This window comes from Carya illinoinensis, chromosome 10 (assembly GCF_018687715.1).
Source record: "Carya illinoinensis cultivar Pawnee chromosome 10, C.illinoinensisPawnee_v1, whole genome shotgun sequence".
In the NCBI taxonomy this organism is placed as follows: Eukaryota; Viridiplantae; Streptophyta; class Magnoliopsida; order Fagales; family Juglandaceae; genus Carya; species Carya illinoinensis.
The window spans coordinates 20,897,878-20,913,959 of record NC_056761.1 but is presented as its reverse complement, the minus strand read 5'-3'; the positions used below and the strand labels follow the sequence as shown (position 1 = coordinate 20,913,959).

Below are 16,082 nucleotides of genomic sequence, written 5' to 3'. Positions count from 1 at the left end.
ATTTGACTAGGCTTGACTCGCTCTTTGATAAACTCTGAAATTAGACATAAAAAGCTGCTTAGGAGTATCCCAACGTAAATAGAAACTCAATTTAAGAATACACATTAATTCTTATAATTTATATTCACATTTTAGCATTTTAGTCCAATAATAGGATATTTAGAGTGCACTTTCGCACACTCAGCACCTTCATGTAATGAATGAATGAATACAAAAAGGGTTATCTTCCATATCAACCACAACCTCTACTAACTGAGTTCTTAGCTAGTGTATGAGCAGCCCCATTAGCATTTCTACTAATGTGCTTAATAGACCAACTGGCAAAAGAAAAGAGATGTTGTTTTACATCAAAGATAATCATCCATGCACCATTCCATAGCTTAGTATTTTGAATAATACACTGGAATTGAAAACTTGAAGGGAATCCCCTTCCAAAATAATCTTTCTCATACCAAGTTCAGAAGCAAAGATTACAGCATTTAAAGCTCCCAAAGATTCAGTGGATCATTGAAGCCTTCTCTCTGCATCCTTTTAGTAGCCATGACATTACCTTCATGATCCCTCACTTAATGCCAAAACCAATCCTACCCCAAGCCTTGTTGATAGCTACATCCCAATTCACTTTGTAGAAACCTTTTTGAAGGGGTCCCACCTACAAACCTATCCACGAAGCAGCTAAAAAATAAGACTATTGTTGGATTGCACCTCTTGAAAATCCACCAATAGCTATTTGGATTGTTGTACCACCACAGATGGATGTAAAAAAAAGCCTTTAAACACAAACTTGTTTCTTCTCAACCATTATCTCCTTGCTGTGACAGCAAAATCCTCCAAAATACCTTCCCTACTACTGCACTAAGGCCTTTAAAGAGTCCTCTAAAAGTATCTGCATTAAAATTACTTTTCTTAATATTTCTAGAGCATTGACTCCAGACATCCGTTGCTGAGCTACACTTCCAAAGCACATGAATAACAAACTCCTCTCTCAAATAGATGGGACACATTGGAGATTCCACAATTTGCTTCTTAGAGAAGTTTAGATTCGTGGGTAGTGAGTCTAGACAGGCTCTCCACACAAAAACCTTGGTGACATTAGGCACATTAGAACTAGCCTTAGAAGATCGCCCCTTATAAAGATCATTGAGCTCCTTTTATAAATGATAAGCACTCTTAACTAAGAATTTCCCATTAGTAGTGCACTTCCAAATCAAATTATCTGGTGCGTTGGCAATACTAGTTGGGATCATTTTTATGATTTTAGCTTTACTACTTGAGAAGATTTCCTACACCAATTCCATCTTCCATTATTTAGAGTTAGGGTCAATCAATTCTGCCATAGTAGCATCTTCACCCAATACCTTAATAGCACTTTGAACCTTGTATGTTGAGGTTTGATGCAACCATCTATCCTTCCAAATTGTAGTGCCTTCACCATTCCCAATCCTGCACATAGATCCTTCCATTAATAAGTTCCTTGCTGCTGCAATACTCCTCCATATAACAGAAGGTCTAGATCCCAATTTGGCTTGAAGAAAGGTAGAGTTAGGAAAGTATTTCAGTTTTAGGATTTGAATGGCAAGGGACTCAGGTTGCTATAATATTCTCCACCCTTGCTTGGCTAGTAAAGCTAAATTGAAGCTTTCCAAGTCACGAAAGCCCAACCCACCTGCAGACTTGGCCTTCCCCATTTGGCTCCATGACACCCAATGGTATTTCCTCTCATTTTACTATTGTCCCTACCAGAAATGGTGCATCACTTTATTAACCTCCTTCAGCAAAGTTTTAGGGAGTTTGAAAAGCCCCATACAATAAGTTGGAAGTGCTTGAACCACAGCTTTGAGGAGTATTTTCTTTCCTGCCTGAGAGACAAACTTAGACTTCCAGTTGCTAATCCTACTTCTAACTCTGTCCAAAATGGTTTTAAAAGCTTTGAGCCTTGATCTTCCAATGAGAGCTGGCAATCCAAGATACTTTTCATAAGATGAGGATGATCTAACCCCTGCTACACTGAGCATAGAGTCCTTTGCAGCATTGCTCGTATTTGCAATAAAATGAATAGAGATCTTCTCTTTGGTGAGCTTCTGACCTAAGGCCCTCTCATAAATATCCAGAATGCCAATGAGCCTTGACCATTCAAGTGAATTTCCTATATAGAATAGCAAGATATCATCTGTTAAAAATAAATGGTTAATACATAGCTTACTTCTTGCAATTGGAATGCCAACGATGAATTTCGATGCCTCAGCATGATTAAGCAAGGAACTTAGTGCTTCAGGGCAAAAGATAAAAGGGTAGGGTGATAAAAGGTCACCATGCCTTATACCCATGGTAGGTTTAAAGGAGCATTGGGGAGATCCATTAATGAGAATAGAGTAAGAAACTAAATTGATGCATCTCATCACTAAACTGATCTACCTTTCATTGAAGTCCAATCTCAACATTACCTCCCTGAAAAAATCTCACTCCACCCTATCATAGGCTTTACTCATATTAAGCTTTAAAGCCATATACCTTGCCTTACCAGAAAATCTAGAATTCATTGAATGCATGGCCTCAAATGCAACTATAATATTATCCAAAATAAGCCTACCAGGCACAAAGGCACTTAAGTGGAGGAAATAATATCAGGGAGGATACTTTTCAATCTATTGGCCAGGACTTTGGATATAAGAATGCGCATAAAGAAATAGGCATGAGATCAGAAACAGTTTTGGGGCTTTTCACCTTAGGGATCGACACAATATAAGTTTCATTGACATGTGCAATCTCTCCTGCTAAATTAAGTACCTCAAGTGCAACATCACTAACAGCTTTACCAACAGTGTCCTAATGAGTTTGATAGAAAGCTATTGAGAATCCATCTAGTCCAGAAGAGCCCAAATTATTCATTTGAAACATTGCCTTTTGAACCTCCTCTTTTGTAAATTTGTTGGATAAAAATGAGTTCATTTCTTCAGTTACTGGAGGAGCCACCGAGCTAAGACATTCATCAATGCCTTCAGGATTGGAAGAAATGAAGAGAGTTTGATAAAATTGATAGAAAGCCTATGTAATCTCCTCAAAACTGCAAGCCACTAATCCATCTTCTCTAACAATTCTCTTGATAGCATTAGTCTTCCTTCTTTGATTAGCACACATGTGGAAATATTTCGTGTCCATATCCCCATCTTTTAGCCAGGCCTGTTTAGCTCTTTGATTCCATTGAGTGGATGCCTGTGTTGATATCTTGCATCTTGGAAATCTAATTCAATTTATCATTGATTTCCTTCTTTTGTTTATCCACAGTCCCCTTGCTCCATCTCTACAATGAATCCTTACACTTCCGTAAACCTCTAAAAACAGATCCCATCTTTGTAGAAGGATACTGTTGTTGAGACCAAATAGCTGCAATGATTCTATTGCACTCCTCTCTTTTATCCCATCTGACTTCATATCTGAAAAATTTCTCCCTCCACTGACTCTTACATAACTCACTTCTCAAACCAAAACTCGTAGTAATCAGAAAAAGACTATGATTTGAAATCTAAGCAGCTAAACAACTTACCTTACTATTTGTATAGAGGCTAGTCCAACTTACGTTGCCAAAAGCTCGATCCAACCTCTCTTTAGTGAACTGAGGGCCCTCTCTATTATTGCACCAAGTTAATTTTGAACCTTGAAAACCAAGGTCACTTAAACCACATGCCTCCACTGCTTCTTGAAATGCTTTCATTTGGGAATAAGGTCTAATAGCAGCCCCTTGCTTCTCATGATTATGTAAAACTTCATTAAAGCCTCCTAAACATAACCATGCCCTCCATTGCCTTGGCTTCAACAGTTGAAGGAGTTTCCAGCTCTCACTCCTTTTAGATACTAGAGGATTTCCATAAAAGCCAGTTATGAGAACCTTTGACCCATCCTCAACTCTTTTGAAAATAATGGAAATATGGTTCTAAGAGTAAAAATTCAGTTATATGTCATCTGTACTAATCCACATAAAAGCAAGCCCACCACTAAGGCCCCTAATGTCAACCACAAAGCTACTATCAAACCCCACTTTTTCCTCACAATCTCCACCTTATGTATATTACATTTTGTTTCCATCATAAACATAAAACTAGGATATTTTGATTTCACCAAATGGTGTAACTCACGAAGTGTCCGAGGGTTCTCAAGCCCTCGGCAGTTCCAACTAAGGCACATCATGACTATTGGTGGGATTGCATCGCAACCTCCACCAATAGATTTTGAGAATGGCTCAGATCAAGAAGTGTAGCCAATTTCTATTTTTTAATAGATTGACATAACAACCTATCATCAAAGGTAATGCCACGTCCTTTTCTCTTTCTATCACTACCTTCAAAGTATATCTCATTGCTTTGCTGGTTGTTAATCTCCCTGGCTCTCCTTTTCCACATGGAACCTTTCTTTCTTACCACCTTAGCATTCCTTTTAGGTGAATTATGTGGAACTAAAAAGGAGATAGGGCCTATACTAGACTGTGGACTAGCATGATGTTTAGATATCATCATAGGTGGTAAATAAGGAAACTCAACCTCCTTATGGAAGGAACTTTCCATATCTTCTCGAAGGGACACTATTCCAAAATTAATGCAATCCTTTTTTAAAGCCCTAACCAGCCCCATTTCTTTACTTGAAATCATACCTTCGACATTTTGGAAACTGCTAAGATTTAGTTGCTTATCCTTTATGACCCTCCGATTGTCTAATGCTTCCCCCATCTCCACCTGAATATTAGCATCTCCACAACTCCATAGTGAAAGCAAAAACTTTGTAGGCATTCATACTTAAAAGAAATCCAAAACTATTGATAATCCAGTTTCAACCACTTTCCTCTTAGCAAAGGCCTATTTAAGTCAACTTCAACCCGTACTCGAAGGCATTTACCCCATGCCCATTCATCATTATCAGCTTCAACTGCCATTACTTTCCCAATGGCTGAACTAAATTGCACTCCCACACCCTCTAACATGGCCACTAGAGGTAGATTGTGTAACTGAACCCTGAAAGGTTCACGCAAAAACTTAACAATATTCGAGGGAATACTTCCTTCCATTTCTTGGCTTGCTATCAGAGCTCTATCAAAGAACCAAGATCTACCATTTAAGACCTTTTCCTAATCAAAAGCCCATTGGAATTCAATAAAGAAACGATATTGCCCTACTTCCTTGAACTTCACACATTCCTACAATTTTCAAACGTGTGCCATTGTCACTCTAAATGGTTCCTTGTTGATTCCTTTCTCATTCATCACTAAACCAATGAAACAATTCCTTCCTCTTATCCAAGAGTCTTTCACTCCCTCAGTAGGTAAGTGGAAGACCTGTTGTTCCTCCTCAAAGAGTTTAAGACCCTCCCAACATTTAGCAAGATCATCCTCCTCCATCAGACAAACTCTCAAGAATAAAAAATCTGAGAGACTACTCCCTTCCTCAAGCAAGAGAACCACACCTTACACTACTTGAGAGAAAGTTTTAAATTATTTTCTAACTTAATTGTGTAATTTTTTTATGCATGATCCCCCCCCCCCCCTCTTTTTACTAATTTTAATGAAAATATATCTATAAAAAATAAGACAAATATTATACATGAAATTAAAGAAGATGAAATGTTACAAATTAAAAAAAAAAAAAAAGTATTTTTAACCTTTAAAATTCTATGGCCTTTCCAATTATTTAGACTTGTAATCATTTATCACATAACGTTATTTAAATTTATAATCATTTATGACATAACGGATAATGTCGTTTAATAGAGAAAAAAGGCAAAAACGTTAGTAATGAAAAAGACAAATTAAGTTTTTTTTTTTTTCATATTTAACCTTTAAAATGTTTAAATTCATGGTTAATTACTTTGGAAAGTAGACATTGAAGGTTGTTTTGTGTACTAATCAAGTACCATTTAAATAAAAATTAGATGAGATATTATTTCTAACACTCCTCGATATGTTACATCAAACATAGCATGAAATTCATTTTGTTCTCAAAAAAAACACATGGCAAATTCATAAAATTATTGTTAAGTGCGGATCGTTATTATCGATGATCGGTGTCTTGATCACTATCTCATCTTTGTTGGGATGCTTGAGTCAATTGTTAAGGACATGTTTCACACCACCAACCACACAAATGACCTGCAACAAATAAAGGGGTGGCACTAGTTGCCTAAGGGACACTCCGATGTCAAAGTCAGAAAAACAATATGAGAGTAAGCGCATGTAGAAAATGAAGTAAAATCTAGTCCGTCTTTGTTACCTCCCAGAAGCTATTTATAGAGGCATCAAAGGAAAAGATAATCATCCTCCATGAGTATATCTTCAACAATTTTCCTTATTAGTTGGAGTGATCCCTTCCTTTTATAGTGGTGGTGTTATCTAGTTAACGCCCTGCACCTGGGCCGTCGTAGGCTATTGGGCTTACGAGTATGATGGGTTTATAGACGTATTGGGTCCATAGGTACCAAAGATCCCTTCCAGTTACCCTACTAATTTTCTTCGTGGTACACGTGGGAAATTAATTTGTTCTACCCCGCTATTCTCAGACAAGTGATAATTTTAAAATTCACCCCACTGGCTTCTTCAAATTTTAATTGGATACACCCCGCTAGAGTCATGACACATGTTCATAACCATTCCCACTTTCATTCTTTTTCATTTCTAATAGTGCTAACCGTCGGTACACGATTAACCCCTCAGCTTCCCAATGTCCTTTCAGAACATCACCATTGTTCTTTTTGCTTACTGCCTTTCCTTCTTTCTTGGTTTGCTGCCATTTGAAAAAGTCCTCGGTGAGCTCTTCTTTTAGATTTTTTCTCTTTACCTTCTTCTTGTTTTTGTGATTCTCTATACTTCTTTGTGAAATGGCTCTCCATAGTGCCTCCCTAATTCATTCTATAATGGAGACCCCTCCTAGGGTTTCTTCTCCTCCAGAAGCTAAATCTTCTGAAGGCCAAACAACCCCTTCCTTCGAAGGATTTCTTCACACTCAACCATTTCCACTAAGGAATTGACTAACTTGCAAACAAATTGTCGCGTTCTCAAGTTTGTGGAACTATTGATTCCCCCTACTGATGCTGGTGCTGTTGACAAAAAGGATTTTTTTGGGTGTGTGGCCCTCACTACTAGTGCCCTGACGAGCGATTTAGGACTTCCATTTTACCACCCCATGGTCAATGTTCTCCACTTTCTTTAGATTTCTCTTACCCAAATCTTCCCACATGGTTGGCGTGTACTATTTTGTTCCTACGTAGTGTTTCGCATGGCATTAGAGCCCTTGGGGGAAAGGCACCCCGATTTGACAACTCGTGAGTTCTTTTCCTTCTATTATGTGAACCAATTGCCAAGTAATATCTGTAGCTTTCGTGTTCGAACAAATGATCAAAGGTTGGTAGCCTTTGAACCCCGCCATTCTCATGCTAAATCTGGGAACAAAAAGTTTTTCTTTCTTGGTGGGAAGGGTTGGGAGTTTCCTACTTTTGAGAAAAGCATCCTTGATTTCCCTATTCAAGCCAACTAGGGAAAAATTTCTGATGACAAACACATTTTAATTGACCTTACTGGTCATGAACTAGAATGCATTGACACAATTCTGAATTGGGCCAAGGACCATGATAGGAAAACAAAGACAACGAAACCAAAGATAGTTCCCTATGGACCGACAAGTTACTGTCGCCGTCCAACATTGATAGATTTTTTGTTATGCTTGACCATTCCCATGTAAAGGACCCAAAGCTAAATGCGATGAACACTTCTTCTAAGAAGAGGTCTGCTTCATCGCCTTCTTCTAAAACCCCTACCAAATGATCTCACCAAGTGGATAGTGAGAGGCCTACCAGATGCCCAACTGAAGTTGTGAAAGAGGCGACTATTGACATGGGTCTTAATGAAACTGTTGGTTCAAGTGTTGCACCAAATCACTTGAGGAAAGTATCTAACACACCCCTATCGTAGCTCGATTCTCCATGCCTAAAAGACCTTGACGAGCTTATGAGCCAAGCCCTCATGGATTTGACCGCAACTTTGGATGATGAGCCACCCATTGGTGACACCTTCGAATCTCTGTCTCTTCTTGATCTATACCTTCTGATGGTGAATGCAATTTTGACATCTTCAATGCCTTTTCTATGGGTGTGGTTGGGATCACGATTCATGAGGTGACACCCGTTGGCACTGATCAGATTGCAAGCCCCAATACCTTAACTTCCACTACTTCCGAGGGCATGACCCTCCCCTCAGATAACGAACGGGTCTCTTTTCCTTTCCTTCCTTCTTTGGTGGTGACCTGGAGGCTTCAACCCCGCAACTTTGGGTGATGAGCCACCCGTTGGTGACGCCTTCAATTTCCCATCCCTTCTTGATTCTACGCCTTCTGACATCTTTAACGTTTTTTCTATGGGTTTGGCTGGGATCACAATTCCTGACACCCATTGGCACCGGCCAAATTGCAAGCCCCAATACCTTACCTTCAACTACTTTGAAAGGCGTAACCCCTCCATTAGATAATGAACGGTTCTCTATTCCTTCCAATTCTGCATCTTTTGGTGGTGACCTGGAGGCTTTGACCCTTAGGGAGGGTGGTAAGTTGTCAGATGGCGACCCGGCATTGGGGAATGATAGAAGAGTGGAAGATGAAAGAGAGATTGATAGTTGTGAAGGTGAGCAAGATCTCTCTGCCATTCCAGCTCACGCTACTTCCACCCCTAAGATAGAAATTTCCCTCATGGCAGTCACACCTGGGGTAGAAACCATGGCCCCACTATTGTACCTGAACTACATCCCTTGAGAAGGACTAATACCGAGGGCAACCCTACCAGAGTGGAGGAAGTGAGCTTGTCATCAATGGGTACTTCTTCCCCTTATGAGGCCATGATGGAGATGTTGCACCGCCTAAAGGACTTCCTCATGCTAGTATGACTTTATCTATCTCGCTGCCTTTCCCTTATGTTCTCAGCTTGTTATTCCTCTTAATTTTGGTTCATTTTGCAGGGCGTAGATAGTCTGGTGGCTTGGGTCATCAAGGATCGCCACAACATGGAATTTGAGGTTAGGGAGAGGCACAAGTTTGCCATCTTCACCAGGCAGGAGATCACTCGTCTAGTGGCTGAAAACACCAAACTTTCTTGCCACGTTGAGAAGCTCTTGACTGAGAGGGCTGAGCTAAACTACTATCTTGGTCAAGCTAATGGGCACGTCCAATCCCTTGAATGCAAGCTCGATCTTCTTTGCGAGGAGGCATCTAATCTCCAGAGTGAGTTGCTCCACCTCGGGTCCCTAAACGCCAAGCAAAGTTTTGCCTTACAGTTGGCATTATCTGAGTGCGAGTCAGCTCGCACCCAAGTGAGTGATGCTAAGAAGGAGCTTGAATCCTCTCATAAACGGTTGGCGGTGTTGAAGCAACATTGCTCAGAAAGTGCACAGGTGTTGGCGGCCTCAGAAGAGGGTCGCACGCAACTCTCTCTCAAGCTCTCTCAAACCAAGGTGTCACATGAAGCCCCCCAGTGGGAGCTCAGACTTCAATTATCTGTCAGTAAGGGATCATAGGAGGAGCTCCATGAAAGATAAGCAGAACTGAATCGTGTTTAACCTGGACAAGAAAGTAAGGGAGCATAAGGCATGGCTTGATGAACTTGAGGTTGAGTTAACCGTCTTGAGAGGTGAGGTGGTCTGAGATCGAGACTTTGGGTATGGATATGGTGCTAGTTTAGCACACTTAAAAGCTTATTTGTTGGCTTACCCTCGTACTAATCTAGGGTAACTAAAGTTGGACGAGAAAAAACCCCCCTTTGCGGTTGTTCAATTTGTTGATTCCCTGGGTTGGAGGAGTATGCTTGATGCTTTTATGAACTTTTCACCACCCTTGTCATCTTCTGAGCCTCTGCCAGCTCCTCCTTCTTTGACTTTCAGATTTTATCTTTTATCTTTTGGGCATGTAAATTTATTTGGAATGTTTTTGGATGCTGACATTTCATTAATGCTATTAAAGTTTGGTTGGTACTTCCTTTTCTGCTAAATACTTTGTCTTGAAAGAATACCACTTGTTTGTACACAGGTCGTCTGGTCTTTGGTAGCTAGATTGGGGGTCATGGGTTCTGTTGGCCTCCACCCCCCTTTCACTACATCGCGAGTCTTTGACTCATCACAGGTGGCCAAGTGTGAGGGTTGTGGGATCTGTTGACCTCCACGCCCATTTTGCTGCACCACAAGTCTTTGACTCGTCACTAGTGGCTAAGTATAGGGGTCGTGGGGTCTGTTGACCTCCATGCCCATTTTGTTGCACTGCAAGTTTTTTACTCGTCACTGGTGGCTAAGTATGAAGGTTGTGAAGTCTGTTGACCTCCGTGTCTATTTCGCTGCACCACAACTCATTACTGATGACCAAGTGTGGGGGTCGTAGGGTCCATTAACCTCCACTCCCATTTCACTGTACCGTGAGTCTTTGACTCATCATTGGTGGCTAAGTATGGGGTCATGGGGTATGTTGACCTCCACGTCCATTTGGTTGCACCGGGAGTCTTTATGTGCAAGGGAGCCCTAAACAAATGAGTAGTTTGCCTTATAATCTGAATTTTTCCCTATATTTATCAGTCACAACTGTAACTTCAGTTTCATTTAAATGAAATAATGTCTATTTTCTATCAAAAGAAAAAGAAAGCTTATACTTTGCATTCTTCCATAAAACATCATTCATGTTGTTTCATAAAGCATCGTAAAGGAAAAGTATTTTATTTTCATTTCTTATCATTTAGAAAACTTTAAAAGAGTATGAACATAATACTTACCTGGACTCCATGCCATACTCATTTCATGCAGTCCATTCTTGTGCGTGTCAGATGATAACCTACATGCATACACATAACCTTAACGTCATTCTCTATTTAGTGCACAAGCAACTAAACTAGAAACACAAACTACATTTCACTCAGACACACTCTCCTTCTATCCCGGGCCCTTACGTGTCCCTTACTATGCTAAAACTTTCGGGACCCATTTACGGTCACTACCTCTTTCAAACTCGATGTTCTACCTCAAGTGCTTATCCACTAAAGTGAACCTCCATGATTCATCTTAGGGTTAAGACACTAAGACTTTCATCTTACTCTTCCTATTAACCACATTCTGAAGCATGACTCAGACCGATTAAGTCATGCATCCCAATCATAGACAACATGCTCATCACTTCCTTCATGCATCCTAACCCACACTAAATCCTCATTCCCATCCATACATGCCACATGAATTTAAGCTAACTATGAGACTTAAACATCATATAACCATGCTTAAGACAGATTACCCACTATATATGATAAATCCGTCAGCACATGTGTCTCACCAAATGCACATGTACTTTAGCCCTTTATCACCTAAGATCAATATACAATCCATTGAACTCCCGCTTGTATAAACAAGCTCTATACTCCAATACCAACTTCTACTCAAACCTAGTCAGCATGACTTTCCTACTTCCCAGCCCTTTACAAGCTCATCACAACACTTACATGACAAGACCTCATTCCCGAGACTAATCCCAAGCTACATCGCGACACTCGTCACTTTGACAGGATCACATGACAACTACTTCAAGACACTATTCCACAATTCCCGACACTACACAACACGCTCTACACTCCTCAACTATGCCATCAAAACCTTCATGACACGCCATCTGGTGCATCATGATACTACACAAAGTACACTTCATGTGAACTCCCTTCCATTTACACTATGCCATACACCATTATGATGCACACCACACGGTGCATTGCTACACAACATGGAGTACGTACCGCATGTACTCCTTTCACAACACTATGACACATCACTACTACAATACACACCCCACACCAGCATTCATAGCACAGTCTACAACTACACCCAACACTTCACTATACAGTAAACTCCACAATCAACCAACCAACATCTAATATAAATAACGAGTGAGAGAGGGTTATCCTATCGTTGGGATTAACCCGTGGGCCTTGGGTTGCTTGCTACCCGTCATGGTCGAAGACATTGGAAGTGTCGTATGTGGTGGCTAAACCGTGTACGGTGGCTATCCACCTTGCATGGTGGCTTTCCACCACGTAAGGTGGTGGTTTGGGCTTAAGGGAGGATTAGGGTGGTCTTGAGAGGTTCATGGTGGCCTCATGGTGGTTGGGGTGGCAAAGCACAGTGGGGTCGTGGATTTCAAGGGCTGGGCCATGGCTTATGGGTGAAGGAAATGGAGAGGGAGAGCTACGGGGTTGCCAGCTGGTCATGAAGGGCTAAGAGAGGTCAAGTGGAGCTATGGTGGTGAGGAGAAGGTAGCAAAGTGGCGGATCTAAGTCGTGGGTCATGGAAGACCCAAGAGATAGTGGAGAGAGTGAGAAGGGTAGGGACCTCGGCTGGGCATGGGGATGGCTGGGGAAGATTGCCATTGAAAGGAGGTGATTGTTGGTGGTGGTGCGGTGGCGTGGTGGCAGTGTACGACAGCGTGGGTCTTGAGACCCATGGTTTCGTGTGTGTGTGCAGTGGAGGGGAAAGAGGGAGACTGCATGAGGGAGGAAGAAAGTGTAGGGGAGTTCGTCGATGGCTACGGTAGGGAGCCCAGTCGACAACGGCACCGTGTGCGATGGGGAACCCATATGGGTTTCATGAAATGGAGAGGGGGAGCTGCTTGCCGGGGGGAGAAGGAGCTGTCATGGGTGGGATCCTATTCGCTGGCGTGAGAGAAGGTTACTAGTGTGAGGTGGCGGCCAATCTTAGCCAGAGGTGGCTTGGGTGAGCTGAGAGAGGGAATCGGGTATTGGGGAAGGGGTTGTACGCATGAGCTAAGGGAGGAGAAAGAGAGGAAAGGGAAAAGTGAGGAAAAAAGGTTAGAGGCTTGGGTATTTAATCCAGGCCCTTCATCCTAGGGTTCTCAATCTAATCCAACGATAGGGAATTAAACATAATAGGTTTGATTGTCTATATTTTTGATATAATATATAAGGCATCCTCCAGATAATTCAAATCGAAGCAATTGGATGTCCGACTCGAGCCTATATGACATGACCAATCAATAGAAATACTCTAACACTCCACCTTTGTCATATATTCCATACATCACACTAGATAGATATCATATTCATGGAATACGAGTGACTTTCAAGATGCCTTAGTGGTGAAATGGTAGACACGCGAGACTCAAAATCTCGTGCTAAAGAGCGTGGAGGTTCGAGTCCTCTTCAAGGCATAATATTGAGAATACTCATTGAATAAGCTATTCAATAAGAGGCGCCTGTTGGCATTCCAGACTTCCTTCTCCTTTCAGGGCATATTTAAATATATAAACACATTAATACTAATTTAAACTCAACTTTAGTTTATTAAATACTATTCTTTCATCATTAAATAAATGATGAAATTTTACTAATTATTTTAAGAGAATAAAACCATTTAAATAAATTTAGAGTTTTCAACATAATTTAAATCTCATAATATTTTTAAATGACTGAAATCATTTAATTAAAATGATTTTCTACAATTATATTATTTTTGAAACTCTTCAAAAATATTATAATTGTCTTACTTAAAATCAAGTTTAGTCTAATAAAATTGGAAATAGGCCATATAAACATTTTCAAGACAATTAAAATATTCGAAAGTTTTAAAACACTAGACTTGCTTTAGAAATCACTTGATATCTTTAAAAATACGTCATCAAGATTCGACACGTAGAACGAGACTCATGACCAGAAGAGAGAGAAGGAGCGGGATATTACAATTTGAGGGGTATGATCATGGCTTAAGGTTGGCTATCACTATGTATGGCCCTTCCCAGCGTGGCCCTAGCTTCCCCTCATCCTGGGTTGTCACTCCTATTTCTTTGAAAACAAGGTCGCCCACTTTAAAAGATCTAGGTTTCACCCGTTTGTTGAAGTAGTGCTCTGTCTTCCTTTTATGGAGAATGTTTTGGGCCTCTGCCTCCACTCTCTTCTCTTCCAAAAGGTCGAGGCGTTCTTCTAACACTCCGCCATTTTCCCTTTGGTTGAAATGGAGTATTTGGTGTGTGGGCATGCCTATCTCTACTGGCACGACTGCTTCACTGCCAAAGGCTAGAGCGAATGGCATCCTCCTGTTGAGGTCTTTACGGTTGTTCTGTATGCCCATAATACCCCTGGAAGTTCTCCATCCCATTATCCTTTCATCTCTGCTAATTTTTTCTTCAGGATACCAAGCAAGGATTTATTAGTTGAATTCGACTGGTCGTTAGCTTGTGGATGGACGGGTGACAAGTACTTAGTTTGAATTCCTAGTTCCTTGCACCATCCTCTGTAGTGCTCTAAATCAAATTGCCTCTCATTGTCTAATCCTATACTATGAGGGATCCCAAATCTGCAGACGATATTTTTCCATAAAAACTTGGTAACGGCGTTTGCTGATATGGTCGCCAATGGCTCCGCCTCCACCCATTTTGTAAAATAATGCATGGCGACTATAATGTGATTCACACTCCCTTTTCCTTCTGGAAACAATCCGATCAAGTCTATTCCACATTGCATAAATGGCCATGGGGCTATGATGGAGAGTAACTTCTCTGGGGGGGCAGTGTGGGACTAAAGCATAGAGTTGGCATTTGATGCATTTTTTCACAAATTGTGTGGTGTCTTTGAGGGCATTAAGCTAGTAGTAGCCTACACGTAGTGCTTTTCCTGCTAGTGATCCTCCTCTTGAGTGATTTCTACAGATGCCCTCATGTATTTCATGCACCTTAGTAGAGGGGTGGCGAACCCTCGTTAGTAGAGTGTACCGTCCACTCTAACAAACCATGCCACCTTCCGTTTGACTTTCCTTGCTACTTCCTTTCCATCAAGGAGCTTGCCTGTGTTTAGATAGTGGGAGATTTCTTTTGCCCATTCTAGCGTAGGTTATTCTAAGCGAAAAATAGGAGTCGTAACTGCTAGAATATCTATCACTCCTCTATGAACCTCCCATGGGAGTCTAACCTCCTCTTTTGAGGAGGCAGCTTTTGCCAACCTATCAACCACGATGTTATGTTTTCTGGGTATTTGCTCTAGGCTAAAATAAGTAAACTGGTCACGGATCTCTCATACTCTATCAAGATAAAGTTTCAATTTTTCCCCTTTCATGGCATAGGCTCCAGTGACTTGGTTAACCACAATTTTAGAATCTGCTTTCGCCTCGACCTCTTTCGAGCCCAGCACCTTAGCTACCAGAAGCCCTGCAATTAAGGCTTCGTATTCTGCCTCAGTATTGGTGGTTTTGAATGTGAGGGTTGCCATATAATAGTGTTCCTTACTATTCTTTTCAATAATATAGATTCCTATTCCTCCACCCGCTTGACAAGCTAACCCATCAACAAAAACTTGCCATGGTCGCAAGTGGGGCGTAGCCCAAACCTCTTCCAGGAATCCTGTGAATTCAGCCACAAAGTCAGCCAGGACTTGTCCTTTGACCATAGTTCTTGGTATGTACTCGATGTAGTACTCACTAAGCTCTATAGACCATGCAACCATTCTGCCTGTAAAGTTTGGCTTTTGTAGTATTCTCCCAAATAAGTGCTCAATCATTACTTTAACAGGGTGGGCTTGAAAGCATGGGCGTAACCTTCTTGCAGCTATCCCCAAAGCGAACACCAACATCTCCAATTTTGGATACCTAACTTCAGCACCCTTGAGTGCACAGCTTGCATAGCATACTGGTGCTTAGGCGGTGCCCTCATTCTTTACTAGGGCCACTGAGACAGCGTGTGGTGATACCACTACATACACATATAGGACCTCCCCAATGTTGGGCTACTTTAGTAACGGTGGGCTTCATAGGTAATGTTTTAATTCTTGGAAAGTCTCGTTACACTCTTCATTCCATGCATGGACCTTTCTCAAGATTCTGAAGAAATGTAGGCATTTTTCTGTGGACCTTTACGCAAATCTGTTTAGGGCCGCTATCCTTCCTGCCAATCGTTGAGCATCGTTAATGTTCTGTGGTGGCTTCATGTTTATTATGGCCTCAATGTTTTTTGGATTTGCCTCAATCCCACTCTTTGAGACTATGAAGCCTAAGAACTTTTCCAAGTTTACTCTAAAGGCACACTTTGACGAATTTA

The 16,082-nt window shown here is 41.1% G+C and overlaps 3 protein-coding genes across 3 annotated transcripts; 1 reads left to right on the top strand and 2 right to left on the bottom strand.

Annotated features, from left to right (window-relative positions):
* Nucleotides 1-1,736: 1,736 nt before the first annotated feature.
* LOC122278530 lies at nt 1,737-2,327 on the bottom strand. Its single transcript, XM_043088711.1, has 2 exons — nt 2,204-2,327; nt 1,737-2,146 (listed from the first exon to the last, which is right to left on the bottom strand). Exons 1-2 carry the CDS (start codon nt 2,325-2,327, stop codon nt 1,737-1,739), a joined length of 534 nt encoding a protein of 177 aa, XP_042944645.1.
* Nucleotides 2,328-6,140: 3,813 nt separating this feature from the next.
* Nucleotides 6,141-9,538, top strand: LOC122278529. The gene is made up of 2 exons (XM_043088709.1): nt 6,141-8,905; nt 8,984-9,538. The coding sequence occupies exons 1-2, from the start codon at nt 8,837-8,839 to the stop codon at nt 9,536-9,538; spliced, it is 624 nt and encodes a 207-aa protein (XP_042944643.1). The 5' UTR covers nt 6,141-8,836.
* Nucleotides 9,539-13,753: 4,215 nt separating this feature from the next.
* On the bottom strand, nt 13,754-14,152 carry LOC122278528. Its single transcript, XM_043088708.1, has one exon. The coding sequence runs from the start codon at nt 14,150-14,152 to the stop codon at nt 13,754-13,756; it is 399 nt and encodes a 132-aa protein (XP_042944642.1).
* Between the last annotated feature and the right edge of the window lie 1,930 nt (nt 14,153-16,082).